The sequence below is a fragment of the Gossypium hirsutum genome, chromosome A11 (assembly GCF_007990345.1).
Source record: "Gossypium hirsutum isolate 1008001.06 chromosome A11, Gossypium_hirsutum_v2.1, whole genome shotgun sequence".
In the NCBI taxonomy this organism is placed as follows: Eukaryota; Viridiplantae; Streptophyta; class Magnoliopsida; order Malvales; family Malvaceae; genus Gossypium; species Gossypium hirsutum.
The window spans coordinates 24,951,796-24,971,023 of record NC_053434.1 but is presented as its reverse complement, the minus strand read 5'-3'; the positions used below and the strand labels follow the sequence as shown (position 1 = coordinate 24,971,023).

General features: G+C 37.6%; 2 protein-coding genes across 2 annotated transcripts in view; one reads left to right on the top strand and one right to left on the bottom strand.

Moving 5' to 3' along the window:
• LOC107912994 (transformation/transcription domain-associated protein) overlaps nucleotides 1-14,876 on the top strand; it is a 27,211-nt gene extending 12,335 nt beyond the window's left edge. The window contains 22 exon segments of the mRNA XM_041081432.1: nucleotides 1,815-2,299; nucleotides 2,370-2,708; nucleotides 3,030-3,288; nucleotides 3,376-3,598; nucleotides 3,694-4,081; nucleotides 4,651-4,800; nucleotides 4,897-5,118; nucleotides 5,250-5,471; nucleotides 5,764-6,417; nucleotides 6,985-7,245; nucleotides 7,335-7,682; nucleotides 8,210-8,622; nucleotides 8,704-9,133; nucleotides 9,393-10,691; nucleotides 11,024-11,284; nucleotides 11,362-11,652; nucleotides 11,743-12,228; nucleotides 12,531-12,962; nucleotides 13,163-13,441; nucleotides 13,647-14,198; nucleotides 14,293-14,502; nucleotides 14,607-14,876. Of these exon segments, the coding sequence (XP_040937366.1) occupies nucleotides 1,815-2,299; nucleotides 2,370-2,708; nucleotides 3,030-3,288; nucleotides 3,376-3,598; nucleotides 3,694-4,081; nucleotides 4,651-4,800; nucleotides 4,897-5,118; nucleotides 5,250-5,471; nucleotides 5,764-6,417; nucleotides 6,985-7,245; nucleotides 7,335-7,682; nucleotides 8,210-8,622; nucleotides 8,704-9,133; nucleotides 9,393-10,691; nucleotides 11,024-11,284; nucleotides 11,362-11,652; nucleotides 11,743-12,228; nucleotides 12,531-12,962; nucleotides 13,163-13,441; nucleotides 13,647-14,198; nucleotides 14,293-14,502; nucleotides 14,607-14,726 (8,324 nt within the window). The 3' untranslated portion in view covers nucleotides 14,727-14,876.
• A 39-nt stretch (nucleotides 14,877-14,915) lies between these two features.
• LOC107912993 (uncharacterized) lies at nucleotides 14,916-16,576 on the bottom strand. Its single transcript, XM_016841390.2, has 3 exons — nucleotides 16,128-16,576; nucleotides 15,596-16,032; nucleotides 14,916-15,502 (listed from the first exon to the last, which is right to left on the bottom strand). The coding sequence occupies exons 1-3, from the start codon at nucleotides 16,204-16,206 to the stop codon at nucleotides 14,996-14,998; spliced, it is 1,023 nt and encodes a 340-aa protein (XP_016696879.1). The 5' UTR covers nucleotides 16,207-16,576; the 3' UTR covers nucleotides 14,916-14,995.
• Nucleotides 16,577-19,228: the final 2,652 nt, after the last annotated feature.

The window sequence follows — 19,228 nt, the reverse complement described above, 5'->3', positions numbered from 1 at the left end:
AGAGTTTTAAGAGAAATGCTATATGATTTTCTCAGATTTTCATTATAGGAAGCTATTGATTTCTTATGGACTTTCTTTTGTGTATGCCCAAGCTTTTTGAATATATGATTTCCAACAATCAACTGGTTCATATATTTTCTACTCTTCTGCAACTCCCAAGGTTTACCGGCCGTTGCGGATGTTTTGGTTAATTTTCTTGTAAGCAGTAAACTTGACGCTTTGAAGCATCCAGATGCACCCACTGCCAAATTGGTTTTGCATCTCTTTAGGTTTATATTTGGTGCTGTTGCGAAAGCACCAACAGATTTGAACGTATTTTGCAGCTATGTGCCTGTAATATGGAAGCTTGCATGAAAAATGCTACTGAAGTTGAGAAGCCTCTGGTTATCTCCAACTTCTCCGTACAATGTTTAGAGCACTTGCAGGATGCAAATTTGAACTTCTATTGCGAGACTTAATTCCTATGCTGCAACCTTGTCTAAATATGCTGTTGACAATGCTTGAGGGTCCAACAGCTGAGGACATGAGGGATCTTTTGTTGGAGCTTTGCTTAACATTGCCTGCACGCTTAAGCTCCTTGTTACCTTACCTTCCCGGCTAATGAAGCTCTTGTAATGTGTCTTAAAGGAAGTGATGAGCTCGTAAGCTTAGGCTTAAGAACACTTGAGTTTGGGTAGATAGTTTAAATCCTGATTTCTTGGAACCCAGTATGGCTAATGTGATGTCAGAGGTGATTTAGCACTATGGTCTCATTTGAGGCCTGCACCCTATCCTTGGGGTGGGAAAGCATTGCAACTCTTGGCAAATTAGGGGTCGTAGCAGACGTTTCTCAAAGAGCCTCTACACTAGAGTGCAGGAGAATCCAGAGATGGCTTCGCTTGATTCTTACATTTGAGCCCTCAACCCGTTTTTAGTTCACTGGACCGATGCATAAATCTTGCTGTAGTAGCTGTCATGCTCAAAGATGCTGGCATGGTTCTTTTTACAGAAAGCAGCTTTGAAATTCCTTCGTGTTTGCTTATCATCTCAGCTTAACCTGCCAGGAAATGTTCAGATGAAGGTATACACCAAAGCACTTATTAACATCTTTGGTTTCTAGTGTTGATTCGTCTGGCGCAGGTCTGAGACAACTGATGCAAGGTTAGACTCAAGACATTATCTTTTGTATATCAATGAAGGCTGCATGCATTACTGTTACAGCTAGTTGTATCCTCAAGCATTCCTGTGTCTACCCTTTTTCTAAGAATCTTTGGGAGTTATTTCAGGATGTGCTATCATTATGCTATTGATTAAATTCTTCTCCTCCTTGAAATAACAATTGTTATCATCTGCAGAGTGATTTGGGTGTAAAGACGAAGACCCAGCTTTGGCTGAGAAGTCAGTTTTCAAGATTCTATTAATGACTACTGTTGCTGCCAGTGCGGAACCAGATCTGAATGATCCCAAGGATGATTTTGTTACCAACATTTGCCGCCATTTTGCTATGACATTTCATTGGATCAGTCAACAATAATGCTTCTACTGTGTCTTCTTCTGTCGGTAGTTCCAGGTCAAGAAGCACAAGTTCGTCTAACCTGAAAGAATTGGACCCTTAATATTTTGGATGCCTTAGTTGATGTGCTAGCAGATGAAAACAGGTTCCATGCAAAAGCTGCTCTTAGTGCTTTAAATGTGTTTGCTGAAACCCTCCTGTTCCTTGCTCGTTCAAAACATGCTGACCTTTTGATGTCAAGAGGAGGCCCAGGTACTCCTATGATTGTTTCTAGTCCCTCAATGATCCTGTATATTCCCTCCACCAAGTGTTCGGATACCAGTTTTTGAGCAACTTCTGCCCCGACTTTTACATTGTTGCTATGGAAGTAAATGGCAAGCACAAATGGGAGGTGTTATGGGTCTTGGTGCTTTAGTTGGGAAGGTCACTGTTGATACTCTTTGCCTTTTCCAAGTTAGAATTGTTCGTGGTCTGGTATATGTTCTTAAAAGGTTGCCTATTTATGCTAGCAAAGAGCAGGAAGAAACAAGTCAGGTTCTTACACAAGTTCTTCGGGTGGTGAATAATGTTGATGAAGCAAACAATGAACCACGTAGGCAAAGTTTTCAAGGAGTGGTTGAGTTTTTTGCTTCAGAGTTGTTCAATCCAAATGCATCCATCATCGTTAGGAAGAATGTGCAGTCTTGTTTGGCACTTTTAGCAAGTAGGACTGGCAGTGAAGTATCTGAGCTTCTTGAGCCTTTGCATCAGCCATTGCTTCAGCCTCTTATAATGCGGCCACTTCGAGCTAAGACTGTTGATCAGCAGGTAATCATGGTGTACTATGATCAAATTTCTTTAAGATTTTCCCCTTCTAACTTTTTTGAATGGCTGATAGGTTGGAACAGTTGCAGCTTTGAACTTCTGCTTGGCCTTAAGGCCCCCTCTTCTCAAGTTGACACAAGAACTGGTTAATTTTCTTCAAGAGGCTTTGCAAATAGCTGAGGCTGACGAAACTGTCTGGGTGGTGAAGTTCATGAACCCCAAAGTAGCCACATCTTTAAATAAGCTTCGAACAGCTTGCATTGAACTACTCTGTACCACAATGGCATGGGCAGATTTCAGAACTACTCCTCATCATTCTGAATTATGTGCCAAGATCATTGCTATGTTTTTCAAGTCTTTGACTTGTAGAACACCAGAAATTGTTGCTGTTGCGAAAGAAGGTCTACGACAGGTAGTTTGAGCTTCTCTGGTAGAGTTGTCATTTGGAATGCTTTACTGGGCTTTTATGTAAGGTCCAAGTTACTTTGAACTGATGCATTAACAATCTGATCAAGTCACATTAGCTGTTCAAGAAGTGTAGTGGATGGTAGAAGATATTGTTCTTTTGATATTGTATTTCTTTTTCTTTTTCTTTTTTTTTTTTGGAAGGGGGGGGGGATTCGTTCTGGCTCTTTGAGGAGGGAGGTGCCTGCACCTATAGTTTATCCAAAGGCTCAGGTGCTGGGTTGCTAGTACAGTGACAGTGACTATTCTTGACTTTATCTTTATTCAGGTTATTAATCAACAGAGGATGCCCAAAGAGCTTCTACAGAGCAGTCTAAGGCCTATACTTGTCAATTTGGCGCACACCAAGAATCTCAGCATGCCTCTTCTGCAAGGTTTGGCACGGCTGCTTGAACTTCTATCTAACTGGTTTAATGTCACTTTAGGTGGCAAGTTGTTGGAGCACCTTAAGAAATGGTTGGAACCAGAGAAACTTGCTCAGAGTCTGAAGTCATGGAAGGCTGGTGAAGAGCCAAAAATTGCTGCAGGTAATGGAGTTCTAGAATTTCTCTAATGGGATGTTGAACTTTTTATACATGCATATTTATCTAAAATTATTTTCCTTGTTTAAACAGCTATTGTTGAACTTTTTCATTTGCTGCCTCATGCTGCATCAAAATTTCTTGATGAACTTGTGATGTTAATAATTGATTTGGAGGGGGCTCTTCCCCCTGGCCAAGTGTATAGTGAGATCAACAGTCCATATCGTCTTCCACTTACCAAATTCCTAAATAGATATTCAACACTTGCAGTTGATTACTTCCTTGCTCGATTAAGTGAGCCAAAATACTTCAGACGGTAAGGTTAAGATTCTGGGTTATGCTGATAATATATGTCCACTCATAATTCTGTTGAGTAATTGTTTTCCTTCCTCCATTACATGTTCATTTCAGGTTTATGTACATAATAAAATCAGATGCTGGTCAACCTTTGAGAGATGAACTTGCAAAGTCACCACTGAAGATACTTGCTAGTGCATTTCCTGAATTCGTACCCAAATCTGAAGCAGCAATGATTTCTGGATCTTCAACTCCAGCTGCTGCTTTATTGGGCGATGAAGGGCTTAGTTCTCAGCCTGATAGTTCTAATTTACCACCTGTAGCCTCTGGTGCAACTTCAGATGCTTACTTTCTGGGACTTGCTCTTGTTAAAACATTGGTGAAGTTGATACCTGGCTGGCTACAAAGTAATCGTCTAGTTTTTGATACACTGGTACTTGTTTGGAAGTCGCCCGCAAGAATATCTCGTCTACAGAATGAACAGGAGCTGAACCTTGTGCAAGTAAGTTCAATTTCCCTTCAGTGAAAAACATATGACTCTTCGTATACTTGAAAAGTTGACAAAATAAGTATTTGATTATGAAAATCTATCTGCTTTTCTCTGGCTTTTTATGTCCATGTAATCCCAAGAAGCAGGCTTAAGGGTTAGCTGCATACATCTGTTTATGATTTATGAATGTTAAGTGTTGAGTAGCTCTTTAACCCCTATAATTGATCCAGAGACTTTTTTTTCAGCTCTTCTATTTTATTGAAGAAATTGGTTGCATCTTTATACCATCCTGTTATCTTCTGTATGGAGCTCTTTTATTTCAATTCTCTGTTCATCTTACATCCATAGGTATTAATACATGCAATTTTACTTCTTACTCCTTTCTTTTTGACCCCTGGAGAAAGAAGTTGCCACATGGTGTTTGCATGTTTGGCTTATTGGAACCTTTTAAAGTTTGAAAGGTGTTATTGTGCGAGGTGTTTTAATTTATGACTTTATTATAAATTTTGTGACTCTTCTTGGGAAGATCGCTGCATTTGCACTCAATCTGTATTTGATAATTATTATTTTCTTATATGCAGGTGAAAGAAAGCAAATGGCTTGTCAAGTGCTTCTTAAATTATTTACGACATGACAAGAATGAAGTTAATGTTCTGTTTGATATCCTTTCGATCTTCTTGTTTCATAGTCGCATTGATTATACTTTCTTGAAGGAGTTCTACATTATTGAGGTACCTAAATATTTTTTAATACTCTTTTATTATTGAGCACTGTCTTACCGTTCTTAGTTTTGTTGCTTACTTGGTTGATGGCGTCCACGATTTCAGGTTGCTGAAGGTTACCCGCCCAACATGAAGAAAGCACTTCTCCTACACTTTTTGAACCTTTTCCAATCAAAACAACTTGGGCATGACCATTTGGTGGTGGTTATGCAAATGCTCATTCTTCCGATGCTTGCTCATGCATTCCAGAATGGCCAGAGCTGGGATGTTGTTGATCCTAGTATTATTAAAACAATTGTTGACAAGCTTCTGGACCCTCCAGAGGAGGTAATCTTCTTGATCTCCATTTTTTTATTTGATTAGTAGCACCTTCTAAACACTTCTTTTTCATAATATATATTATTATTGAATTTTTTTTTTTAACTTCAATCTTAACACATTGTGCTTTCATGTTCTAGGTTTCTGCTGAATATGATGAGCCTTTGCGGATAGAACTTTTGCAGCTTGCCACTCTGCTTCTTAAATATCTCCAAAGCGACCTTGTTCATCACAGAAAAGAACTAATAAAATTTGGCTGGAATCATCTCAAACGTGAAGATAGTGCCAGTAAGCAATGGGCGTTTGTGAATGTCTGTCACTTCTTGGAGGCCTATCAGGCCCCAGAGAAAATTATCCTTCAGGTACTTGTAGAACTTAGGGTGCAAAGGAGCAGCATAATTGGATACTTATTCATACTTGTATTGACTGTTGGTTTGGTTTATACTGCATCTTATCATGTCAGAATATGAGGTACTGTTACTCAGTTAACTACTTTTGGTGCCAAGTCCTACCTCTTCTAACATGTAGTATTTCACCTAACATTGACCAATGTGATTACATGCACACTTGCTAATACTTGTACTGGACCATACTCCTTTTATCTTAATTATATTATCGTATATGAAAATATTCTAATATGGACTCAATATGTAGGTTTTTGTTGCACTCCTTAGAACTTGCCAGCCGGAGAATAAAATGTTGGTCAAGCAGGCCCTTGATATTCTAATGCCAGCTCTACCAAGAAGGTTACCTCTTGGGGATTCTCGCATGCCAATCTGGATAAGATACACCAAGAAGATCTTGGTTGAGGAAGGTCATTCAATCCCTAACTTGATTCACATTTTCCAGCTCATTGTCCGCCACTCAGATCTATTCTACAGCTGCCGAGCACAATTTGTGCCTCAGATGGTGAATTCTTTGAGTCGACTTGGGTTGCCTTATAACACTACAGCTGAAAATAGGCGCCTTGCTATTGAACTTGCTGGTCTGGTGGTTAGTTGGGAAAGACAGCGGCAAAATGAAATGAAAGTTGTGACTGAAGGTGATGTCCCTAGTCAGATCAGTGAAGGGCTCAACTCTGCTTCTGCTAGTGCCGATCCTAAGCGTTCAGTTGACAGTTCTACATTCCCTGAAGATCCCAGTAAGAGAATTAAAGTTGAACCTGGACTTCAGTCTCTTTGCGTCATGTCACCTGGTGCTTCTTCATCAATTCCCAACATAGAGACCCCAGGGTCTTCTGGCCAACCGGATGAAGAATTTAAGCCAAATGCTGCCATGGAAGAGATGATTATCAATTTTCTTATACGAGTAAGGCTTTCTTTTGACTTATGATTTTAATTTTAGGATGAGATCCTTCTCACTATTCCTTGGAATTTAAAATTTCTCAGATCCTTGAAGGGCCCCTAAAATAAATATAAAACCTAATTAACTGCTTTCTGCTTCTTGGAAATAATAATTATTATGATGATTCATCAAATTGTTTGACCTAATATAAACCGCAGCTGACAGTTGGGGCTTGAATTCATCTCTTATGTTTCACAAATGTTGTTCAAGATATCTGTCTACCACATAAATGACTGAATCTTTTAGGGTTTAGGAATGTATATCCCTAAACACTTGGTTACGCATGACAATTTGCTTGGCATAAGTTCCTACACGGTGCTTTTTCAAGATGAATTTTAGAAAATCTGTGCAAATTGTGCTTGGCATCATTTTGTTTTGTTGCCTAGATGATTATATATCTGGGCATCTTGTTTGCTTATGATTTTGCTACATATCTTGTATGCTTCTGAAATTAATATTTTTGTTAGTTCATTTTACATTATTTCACTTAATGTTACTTTAATAGAGCTTCCATATTTGCTATGGACATAGGTTGCTCTAGTAATTGAGCCCAAGGATAAGGAATCAAATACAATGTACAAACAAGCTTTGGAGTTACTTTCACAAGCTTTGGAGGTGTGGCCTACTGCTAATGTCAAGTTCAATTATTTAGAAAAGCTTCTAAGCAGTGTTCAGCCCTCTCAGTCGAAGGATCCTTCCACGGCTCTTTCGCAAGGTTTGGATGTCATGAACAAGGTTTTAGAGAAACAGCCAAATTTGTTCATTAGAAACAACATCAATCAGATCTCCCAGGTATGTTCCTGTCCAATTAGCTTTTTCCTTTATAATTCTGGTTTTTGCTAACCTTACACTGTATTATGATTGTTGCTAAACTTTTTCAGATTCTAGAACCTTGTTTCAAGTATAAAATGTTAGAAGCTGGAAAGTCATTGTGCTCCTTGTTGAAAATGATATTTGATGCGTTTCCTCTGGATGCAAGTACTACACCACCAGATGTAAAGCTTTTGTATCAAAAAGTGGATGAGCTGATTCAGAAGCACATCGCTTCTGTTACAGCTCCTCAGGCATCTGGTGAAGATAACTCAGCTAATTCAATTAGCTTTGTGCTCCTTGTCATTAAGACATTGACGGAGGTGCAAAAGAGCTTCATTGATCCATTCATCTTGGTCCGTATCTTTCAACGCCTTGCACGTGATATGGGATCATCAGCTGGCTCCAACATAAGACAAGTAGGCCACTGCATGTTCTTTTTCAACTTTGCTCTAGTTACATCTGGACACATATATGAGTAGGTCTGGTGGTACACAGTGTATGTAGTTTCATGGTTTGCAGTTTGTTGCCTTTGGTTTCAAACTTCTTGCCATAATGTGCAGTTTTCTTCATGGTATGCTGTTGATAATTAATTAGCGTTCATTGAAACCTGCAACTTGGGCATGAATGATGTTAATTTGAAGTTAGATGTTGGAAGGGAATGATTACCACTTGGTTATATCATTGAATATTGTATGATGCGTGTTTGTGCTTCCAGAGATCTTATTTGATATTCATTTGCCGGCCGTGTTAATGCATGTTTTGCTTTTGGTACATCCCAACTCTAGATATATTTAATCCTTTTGTTTCATTTGCTTGACTTACCACTCATATTATCCCTATTTTACTTTATTTATTTCGAATACTTATTTGTGTCAGAATCAATAAACTTTTATCCTTAGATCATTTGATTGATTACATTGATTGAGACATCTTTTATATTTAGGGTCAGCGAACAGATCCAGATTCTTCTGTTACTTCATCTCGCCAAGGAGCTGACATTGGAGCAGTCATCTCCAACTTGAAGTCTGTCTTGAAACTAATTAGTGAGAGGGTCATGGTGGTGCCTGAATGCAAGAGATCTGTTACTCAAATTTTGAATGCTTTGCTTTCGGAGAAGGGAACTGATTCTAGTGTGCTTCTTTCTATACTTGATGTTATAAAAGGTTGGGTTGAAGATGATTACAGCAAGCCAGGCATGTCAGCCAATGCTAATGCTTTTCTCACTCCTAAGGAGATTGTCTCTTTCCTTCAGAAGCTTTCGCAGGTTGATAAGCAAAATTTCCAGCCTAGTGTATTGGAAGAGTGGGACCGAAAATATCTTCAGCTTCTTTATGACATTTGTGCTGATTCAAACAAGTAAATAACTTTAATATTTTATGTCAGATAATTAAATTATGTTTTGCAAAATTTTAGTAGTATGATTGGATTCAATTTCAGATATCCACTGACTCTGCGTCAAGAGGTATTTCAGAAGGTGGAAAGGCAGTTCATGCTTGGTCTTCGAGCTAGAGATCCTGAAATTCGAATGAAGTTCTTCTCCCTATATCATGAATCACTTGGCAAAACTTTGTTCACCAGGTTGCAGTTTATCATCCAAATACAGGATTGGGAAGCTTTAAGTGATGTCTTCTGGCTCAAGCAGGGTCTTGATCTCCTTTTGGCAATTTTAGTTGAGGATAAACCTATTACACTTGCTCCTAACTCTGCCAGGGTTCTACCACTTGTTGCTCCTGGTTCTGTTCCAGATAGTTCTGGAATGCAGCAACAGATTACCGAAGTACCAGAGGGTTCTGAGGATGCTCCTTTGACACTTGATAGCATTGTTCTCAAACATGCACAATTCCTGAATGAAATGAGCAAGCTTCAGGTTCTTACATGTTTTTTATTTTAATGTCTTTTGGTCCTTGAGCTAATAACAGGTGTATTAATTCTATTGTTTTTGTATTCTGTCTCCTCTTCTTAACCATATTTGTTTGCTAGACTGTTCAGTATGATTTAATTAAATGATTATTATCCCTTGGCATTGATAAAATATTGCAGTTACTTGATGCTTAATGCTTAGAGTTGCATTTCCTCTGGGCCTATAAATATGCTGTTTGATGTTGAAACTCTTTCCTCTCATTCAGGTTGCTGATCTTGTTATTCCGTTGAGGGAGCTTGCTCATAGGGATGCAAATGTTGCATATCATTTGTGGGTGTTAGTTTTTCCTATTGTGTGGGTTACCTTACTCAAAGATGAACAAGTTGCTCTCGCAAAACCAATGATAGCCCTCCTATCTAAAGATTATCATAAGAAGCAGCAAGCCAGCAGACCAAACGTTGTGCAAGCATTGTTGGAAGGGCTTCAGTTGAGCCACCCTCAGCCTAGAATGCCAAGTGAACTCATTAAATATATAGGAAAAACATATAATGCGTGGCATATTGCATTAGCTCTGCTGGAAAGTCATGTCATGTTATTCATGAATGAAACAAAGTGTTCTGAGTCATTGGCTGACCTTTATCGTTTGCTGAATGAAGATGATATGAGGTGTGGGTTATGGAAGAAAAGGTCTGTCACTGCAGAAACTAAAGCTGGGCTTTCACTTGTTCAGCATGGTTACTGGCAACGTGCTCAAAGCCTCTTTTACCAAGCTATGGTTAAGGCTACTCAAGGCACATATAACAATACTGTTCCTAAAGCTGAAATGTGCCTTTGGGAAGAGCAATGGATTTATTGTGCTGGTCAGCTTAGCCAGTGGGATGCATTGGTAGACTTTGGAAAGAGTACTGAGAATTACGAAATTCTACTTGATAGTCTTTGGAAGTTACCTGATTGGGCATACATGAAGGATAATGTAATCCCTAAAGCTCAAGTAGAAGAAACTCCCAAACTCCGCCTTATTCAAGCCTTTTTTGCCCTCCATGATAGAAATGCAAATGGTGTAGGGGATGCGGAAAACATAGTCGGGAAGGGTGTTGATCTTGCTTTAGAACATTGGTGGCAATTACCTGAGATGTCTGTGCATGCCAGGGTTCCTCTTCTGCAGCAGTTTCAGCAATTAGTTGAAGTTCAAGAATCTGCCAGAATTCTTGTGGACATTGCCAATGGGAACAAACTTTCTGGCAATGCTGTTGTTGGTGTGCCTGGAAACCTATATGCTGATCTTAAGGATATCCTTGAGACTTGGAGATTGAGAACTCCAAATGAATGGGATAATATGTCTGTCTGGTATGATTTGCTCCAATGGAGGAACGAAATGTATAATGCTGTTATAGATGCATTCAAAGAGTTTAGCACCACAAACCCGCAACTTCATCATCTTGGTTACCGTGATAAGGCATGGAATGTTAATAAGTTAGCTCATATTGCTCGTAAGCAGGGCCTTTATGATGTATGTGTGATGATACTTGAAAAGATGTATGGCCATTCAACCATGGAAGTACAGGTACTAAATATCACCATAGCATATTAACATGCTTCTTCTAAATTGACATAAAATCTTTACTTCTTCCTATTTAGCTACTAAATTTCTGAAGTCTGTCTTCTTTGTGTCTTATATGTTAAAAGCTCTTGTACTTTTAAGTCCTGATTTGATTTTTGATTAATTTTATGTCCTGAACGAGAGTGGCAATGCAGAGCATCAAATTGCTCTTATTTTTTTTTTTTCATTTTTATGGTTTTTTGGCCTAGTTTGTTTATTTATTTTTTATGAGAATGGTGAATGAGATGGGTGTTGGTTGAAAGTTTCTTGATGATTTTTCCTTTTAATATGTACAGGAGGCCTTTGTTAAGATTAAAGAACAGGCAAAGACATACCTTGAAATGAAGGGAGAACTTACTACTGGCCTTAATTTGATCAACAGCACTAATCTGGAATATTTTCCTGTGAAACACAAGGCAGAAATTTATTGCATCAAAGGAGACTTTCTAGTAAAATTAAATGACTCGGAAGGGGCTAATGTTGCATACTCCAATGCCATCACTCTTTTCAAAAATTTGCCTAAAGGGTGGATAAGCTGGGGAAATTATTGTGACATGGTACTATTTACAGATTTGATGCTTTGGATTTTAATGTTTAATTTAGGCGAGGACTAATTGTTTATTTCACATTGCAGGCATATAAAGACAGTCATGATGAAATTTGGTTAGAATATGCTGTTAGCTGCTTTCTTCAAGGCATTAAATTTGGTGTTTCTAATTCGAGAAGCCATCTGGCTCGTGTTCTGTACCTTCTCAGCTTTGATACTCCCAGTGAACCTGTAGGGAGGTCATTTGATAAGTATTTGGACCAAATTCCCCACTGGGTCTGGCTTTCTTGGATTCCACAGTTATTACTTTCCTTGCAACGGACTGAAGCACCTCATTGCAAACTTGTGCTTCTTAAAATTGCTACTGTTTATCCGCAGGTAAATGTTTATTCTAATCACCCACATAGTAAATGTACGTTACTCATTTAGCTATTGCAAATTTTTAACTTTTTTTCATTTAAAATCCAGGCACTCTATTACTGGCTCCGGACTTATTTGCTTGAGCGCCGTGATGTTGCAAATAAGTCGGAACTTGGCAGAATGGCCATGGCTCAGCAAAGAATGCAACAGAACATCTCTGGTGCCAATCCTAGTTCTCTTGGCTTGGCTGCTGATGGAAGTGCTAGAGTGCAGAGTCATACTGGAGGCAATTTAGCACCAGATAATCAAGTTCATCAAGGTTCTCAATCTGGTAGTGGAATTGGATCTCATGATGGGGGAAATTCTCATGGGCACGAACCTGAGCGATCCACTGCAACAGAGAGCAGTGTGCACACAGGAAATGACCAAGCTCTGCAGCCAAGTTCTTCAAGCATCAGTGATGGTGGGCAGGGTACAATGAGGCGTAATGGTGCATTAGGTTTGGTTGCATCTGCTGCCAGTGCATTTGATGCCGCTAAGGATATAATGGAGGCCTTGAGAAGCAAGCATGCTAACTTGGCTGGTGAGCTTGAGGTGAGAAATTCTGTTCTAAACTTTTTAGTTTCCCTTTTATGATTTGGCATACATCAGATCTTCATAACAAACCAGAATTCAGTTTACTGCTACGCATCTCATGAATATTAAGAGTGGAGCTTGATTAAAAGTGAAGGACCATTCTGTTTCATGACCAGCTACCTGCATTTATTTAAAGTGATTTTCCACTAATGTTAAACATAGATAACCCATGAAATCAAAACTGTGATGTTTGCTCTTTCCCACACCGTTCAGTCAATCTCTATTTAATTTTATAAAATTAAGCCTTTACTTCTTCACAGGTTCTCTTAACCGAAATTGGTTCAAGGTTTGTTACTCTGCCTGAGGAGAGACTTCTTGCAGTGGTTAATGCACTGCTGCACCGCTGTTACAAGTACCCCACTGCTACTACCTCAGAAGTTCCCCAATCTCTCAAGAAAGAGCTCTCTGGTGTGTGTCGGGCTTGCTTCTCTGCAGATGCTGTCAACAAGCATGTAGATTTTGTTAGGGAGTACAAGCAGGATTTTGAGCGTGATCTAGATCCAGAAAGTACCACAACCTTTCCAGTCACACTTTCTGAACTGACTGAACGACTAAAACACTGGAAAAATATACTACAGAGCAATGTTGAGGACAGGTTTCCTGCTGTTCTGAAGCTGGAGGAGGAAAGCAGGGTGTTACGGGACTTCCATGTAGTTGACGTAGAGATTCCGGGGCAGTATTTCAGTGATCAGGTAACAAAACCAGAACTTTCTCTATTAGTTACAGTACCCCTTATGTTGTGTGGTCAGCAATGTACCAGAGATTGCCATTCTAGTCTTTCGGACTATCTGAATTTGTGAATAAAATGCAACATATGCCCCAAAGGTCACTTGCAGCTTTTCAATTATTTTGTTTTTGTTCTACTTAAATTAATCATCTCTTGAACCTCCAGGAAATTGCACCTGACCACACAGTAAAGTTAGATCGTGTGGGAGCTGATATACAAATTGTTCGAAGGCATGGAAGCAGCTTTCGTCGTTTGACGCTGATTGGCTCTGACGGTTCTCAAAGGCATTTCATTGTCCAGACATCTTTGACTCCTAATGCTAGAAGTGATGAGCGGATATTGCAGCTCTTCCGTGTAATGAACCAGATGTTTGATAAGCACAAGGAGTCCCGACGTCGTCATATATGCATCCACACACCCATTATAATTCCTGTTTGGTCGCAGGTGATCGGTCTTACCTGTTAATATCTCCAATCCCTTGATTTCTTTTATTGTTTTTGTGTAGACCTGCAAATTTTTCTGTAGATATCGTGTAAGAAACTTTTTGTAGCTTTGCATCCATGGAGACTGGAATGCATGGCAGTTGGTCCGGTCATGCTATTCCTGTTTTATTCCCATCAAGATAAAAGAATAACTGATTCTTTAACAGGTGCGCATGGTTGAAGACGATTTGATGTACAGCACATTCCTTGAGGTGTATGAAAATCATTGTGCAAGAAATGACCGAGAGGCAGATCGTCCAATCACCTACTTCAAGGAGCAATTAAACCAGGCTATATTGGGGCAAATTTCCCCTGAAGCTCTGGTAGATCTCCGCTTACAAGCATATAATGATATAACAAAAAATCTTGTAACAGATGGTATCTTTTCCCAGTACATGTACAAGACCCTGCCAAGTGGCAATCATATATGGGCTTTCAAAAAGCAATTTGCAATCCAGTTAGCTCTGTCGAGTTTCATGTCTTTCATGTTACAAATTGGGGGAAGGTCTCCAAATAAGATTTTATTTGCAAAAAACACGGGGAAAATATTCCAGACAGATTTCCATCCTGCATATGATGTTAATGGAATGATCGAATTTAGTGAACCAGTGCCCTTCCGTCTGACAAGGAACATGCAAGCATTCTTCTCCCATTTTGGTGTGGAAGGGCTTATTGTATCTTCAATGTGTGCTGCCGCACAGGCTGTAGTCTCACCCAAGGTATGTTTTCTTAGCATTGGTATCAAAACCAACACATGGTCATGTTGACGACAATGTTTGATTCACATATTTATTCCTCTGCGGTGCATTGCAGCAATCGCAGCATTTGTGGTATCAACTGGCCATGTTTTTCCGTGATGAGCTGCTTTCTTGGTCTTGGAGAAGACCACTCGGAATGCCACTTGCCTCTGCCGCTGGAAGTGGTAGTATGAACCCTGCTGACTTCAAACATAAGGTTACCACCAACGTGGAGAATGTTATTGGCCGGATCAACGGAATAGCTCCAGAGTGTTTCTCTGAAGAGGTATAAAATTGTGTGTGTGTTATTATTTTTTTTCTCTCTCTGTTACCTGTTTCTTTGGTGGTCTGGCTTTAAACGCTTACGGGTGTTTTTTCTGGTGCATTCAGGAGGAAAATGCAATGGACCCACCACAGTCAGTACAGAGGGGTGTTACCGAGCTAGTCGAGGCTGCCCTGCTACCCAGAAATTTATGTACAATGGATCCAACATGGCATCCCTGGTTTTGATTGTAGTTATGGTATCCTCTAAATGTCCAACCCTGTTGTAGATAATTTATAAATGTAGAAATTTTCAGATTTGATTTTTGGCACCAAATCTGGAAATGGATTTGAAGTTAAATCCCACGAAACAATCACTTCATTGGTGATCTTACTACACATTTATTCTTTCTGTTTTTGGTCATGAAAAACTTGAGATGACAAAAAATGACAAAAAGAATGAATGGTGTAAAGAAAGACAGCCGAGCAATAATGTCCCTAGTCATAAAATGAGATTACTATTCACAATCTTGCTTATCCTCCTCCAGAGGAAAGCGCAGGTGCTTTCCTTTGGGTGTTGGCAACCCCTTCAACCTCATTATATCACTTGAATAGTACTCCCAATTCTCTCCACTTTCTTCTTCTCCAATCTCATCATCACTGTCGTATAAAAATCTCGTGTGCTTTCCCGTGAACATCTCTGTCATGCTTATCTTGCTTATGCCTTTGCATAGCTCATCCACCAATCCTCCATCTACTTTATGGTCATAGCATTCATCTCCCATTTCTTCAAAAGTTTCCTTATCCTCATCTTCATCATGGGTGCTTGCATTAACCTGGATAGACCAAATAGTGGCGCTGTCGATGTCATCATTGTGGAATGCCAATGTCTTCTCTTTGCTTGCACTGCTGTCCTCTGTTATTATCACTCCATTATCAGAACGGCATTCTGATTTCTCAGCAAAATCCAGCAGCAGCGATCTAGTAATCGCACATTTCTGTCCTTCAATGTTAGCACTCACCATCTGTAGTATCACATGCCAAAGTATTTCTCAAGTTCAGCAATTCGATCACGAAATAAAAAGGACATCATGCGATGGGGGAGTAAAAAAACTAACCTCAGATATTTTCAACTCTTCTTCGACAACAGGAAGATCCATCAGCATTGAACCCAATCCTCCATCCTCAGAAAGATTAGGGACCTGGGGTGTATTTGCAGGAGTGGGGGCCACAAGTGCCATTGGGGATTGAAGATGAACAAAAGGGCGGCTCTCCAATGGCACTTTTGAAACCTCAGCCTCTTCCTCAACCTTCTGCAACAGAGTCTTGACTTGACCCCTTAACAAAGCCTCACCAGAACCAGGAGTCATCATCGTCATCGTGTTGGTCTTACCCTTACCTACTACAGCAGATGATGGAGTCTTCATTGCAACCCCAACAATCGGCGAATCGTTTGTTATATCAATTAGCGCGGAGCTTTCTTCTTCTTCTTCTTGTTTCCCATTTCTTGTTCTTGTTTTAGACGCACTCTTCTCCGATCCTTCAGTCTTTACTTCTACAACAAGACACGAGGAAATTAGTTTCTTGTTCTTTTCCTAAGATAGACAAAGAAATATATATGAAATGAAAAGAGAAGTGAAAATAACTCACTGGAAACAGGGATACCGTTGTTGGAAGCAGCCAAAGTCTGTGACCGGGTAATTCTTCTTGAAGATAAAGGGGTCTCCATTGAAAATCAAAACAACTCCGCTAATGAAAGAACGTTAAAACTCTAAAATCACGAAAGATGCCCAGAACCCTTAATAAAAGAAGATTAGAATTGATGGTTTTTAAAGGGCTAAGAGGAGAGGGGTTTATATATATCGTATGGAGATATGATTTTGATTAAGGCTGGGGCGAGGGTTTAATGGGTAACATCTTTATTCTTACCGTTGTAAACAAAACTAGCCGTTGCCCTCGAGGGTTTCTTTTCTTTATTTGATTAATATATTTTTGTTCAGGGTTCCATTTATCCACTTCCTTTTACTTTATTATGATGGGTTGGTCTTCTCATTTTGATATTTGGCTCCTCTTTAGAATTGCGACTGCCCCAGTGTATTAATTTTTATCTATATGTATTTTATGTATTATTTATATTAGGTATACGATTATTTTCCTTTTTAAATTTATTTCAAATATATAATATCGTACATTTGAATTTGTAATGGTCATATTTTAATATTTAAAATATAATTTGTATATTCAAATTACATTTTACAAACAATTAATAATAATTACTTAAAAATATTTAAAATTTATATTTCATATATCAAAATATTAATAATAAATTACAATAAATTTTTTTCTTATTTTTGTATTGAAATATCATAATATTGATGAATTTAAACATAATCTAAATGCATGTTTTTTACTTTACAACATATCTAAAATAAATATTTTATTTCTCAAAAATACTATTTAACATCAATATTAAACACTTAAATATTAAACTAAACTTTTCAAAAGTATCTTTTCCACACCACTTTTAAAAAATAATGCTAAACTAACCCTAAAAAAAATCTATAAATGAATCTAGGATTCAACTTTAAAACCTTGCTTCTTAAGCATCAGAAGAATAATCTTCCTGAACACCTAGTTCAAGTTGTTGGGTTTGGTGCCCTAAGTGTAGTGTTTTTGTCTGTTTACAATTGTATTTTTTTCGATCAAATTGATTTAATAAAAATATCCATAAACTATATTAATACCCCTGTATATTGTCATCAATGGTTTTTGCACGCAAAGTAAAATTAAAGCAAATATTGGATCATTGGTTATCTAACGTTTAACTAATACTAAATGATATTACGTGGTCGGATTATAACATGGAAAGATAACTTATATTAGTAGATGAACCTAACCATATCCTTAGTTTAATCGAAAATAAGTAAATCGATTGAAAGACTAATATGTCGTTTATCAAGTCCAATTGGAGAGATGTTTTGTCTTGGGTATCAAAGTGAATGACTCCCAAAATATAGAGATATAGATGTGACTGATTGGACTGACAATACATCAGACAAGACCCAAGTAGAATAGATCTTAAATTCGTTTATAGATTTATTCATTTGTGACGTTTATGGTGTGATATACCTTAATCCTAAGTGGATGACAGACCATGTATTCGTATTTGTATACTTTGATGTAAGTAAAAGTCTGAGTTCAAATAGATAAGGAACCGAAAGCAGGTGTGTTGGGTAAACGACTTCTGCAGTATGTTGTATTACATGATAGATGAAAAGTAAATGTGACCATGAATCGTTTGTCTTTGTAATGAATGACTTCATTTGTATTCGATAATAATTTACTTTTCATGAAGGAAGATGTAATGGTTACCATAAGATAAAATATGGTCATATTGGGAGAATGAATTTATCTTAAAAAAATTAAGGATATCTAATGTGGGTAACACAATTATGACAAGATCATTGAATGAGCACTAATCGAGTAGCTTTCGTAATTGCATGTAATTGGAGAGAGCTCAATCACGATATTATAATTAAATGACTTTGTGACTAAATAAGTTTATATTAATAGGCAAAAAGCTGGAACTTAATTATAAATCATTTGAGCCCCAATTACATATATCTAATTAGTCCCTCGCTAGCTCGTTGAAACCAGAAATGAATTAAATATAAAATCAAATTAACAAAAATGGTTAGAAATGATAAAGTTAGAGAAATGAGTTACATTCGAAAACGAATGTGGTTTCTCACCAAGTGTGGAAATGACATGAGAATTAATTTAAGTTTTTCGAATTATTATTTAATAATTGACATTAGAAAATGCAGTTAAATTAATTTATCATTGTGAATCCGTTGAATATGGAAATTAAATATATTTTCTCATAGATGTTTTACGGTAAAGTTGTCATAACTTTAATGGAATTAGAATTGGGTTGAGAAAATTATTTAATTGAAAATTTTAGTTATTTAAACTAATTTAATAAATAATATTTATTTTGAGAAATAGAAAAACATGAATTGGGTTGGATTAAATTATAAAGTGTTGAGTTAAAAATGTATGAAGTACGTATAATTGGACCTAATACATGAGAGGTCCAAATATAATGTGTATGAGGGGTGGCAACCCTAGTATAATTAACTAGGGTTAGTCGCCCCTCTCTCCTAGTAGAACTAGATGACTTATATTTCTATTAGATAAGTATTATTTGTATTCTACTAATTCAATCATTATTCTTCAATCTCTCCCTATAAATAGATGCCACTGATAACCTAAAAACACACAACTTTGAGATATTATTATTCTGCCCGAAAACATTCAAAAATTTTTTCTAAGTATAAATTCAATTTTCTGGAATATCAATTTTACCAGATTTTATAAAGAGATATTTACTTTCCTACTGAAAGTAAGAAAATTATTTTTGGTTCTATGTTTGATTCGTAATTGTTCGGGCTTACACTGAAAGTGATTCGTGATATGAGAATTGGGAAGAAGGTCGTTCAATTAAGAGCCGAGAATGTTTAGGATCTGTCTCGCACAAATAATTTTCGAGAAAAGTTTATTACTATAAATATAAAAAATCGGCTCAATTTTTAAATTTTTAATTTTCCGCTATAAGAAAAAAACTACTTTTAAATCGAATTTTTTCCAACATAAGTCACTATTTAATAGATTGATTTTTTTATTTTAAAAATAAATTACCTGTATAATCCTATTAATATATTACTTTTTAGATAATTTAATTTATTTGT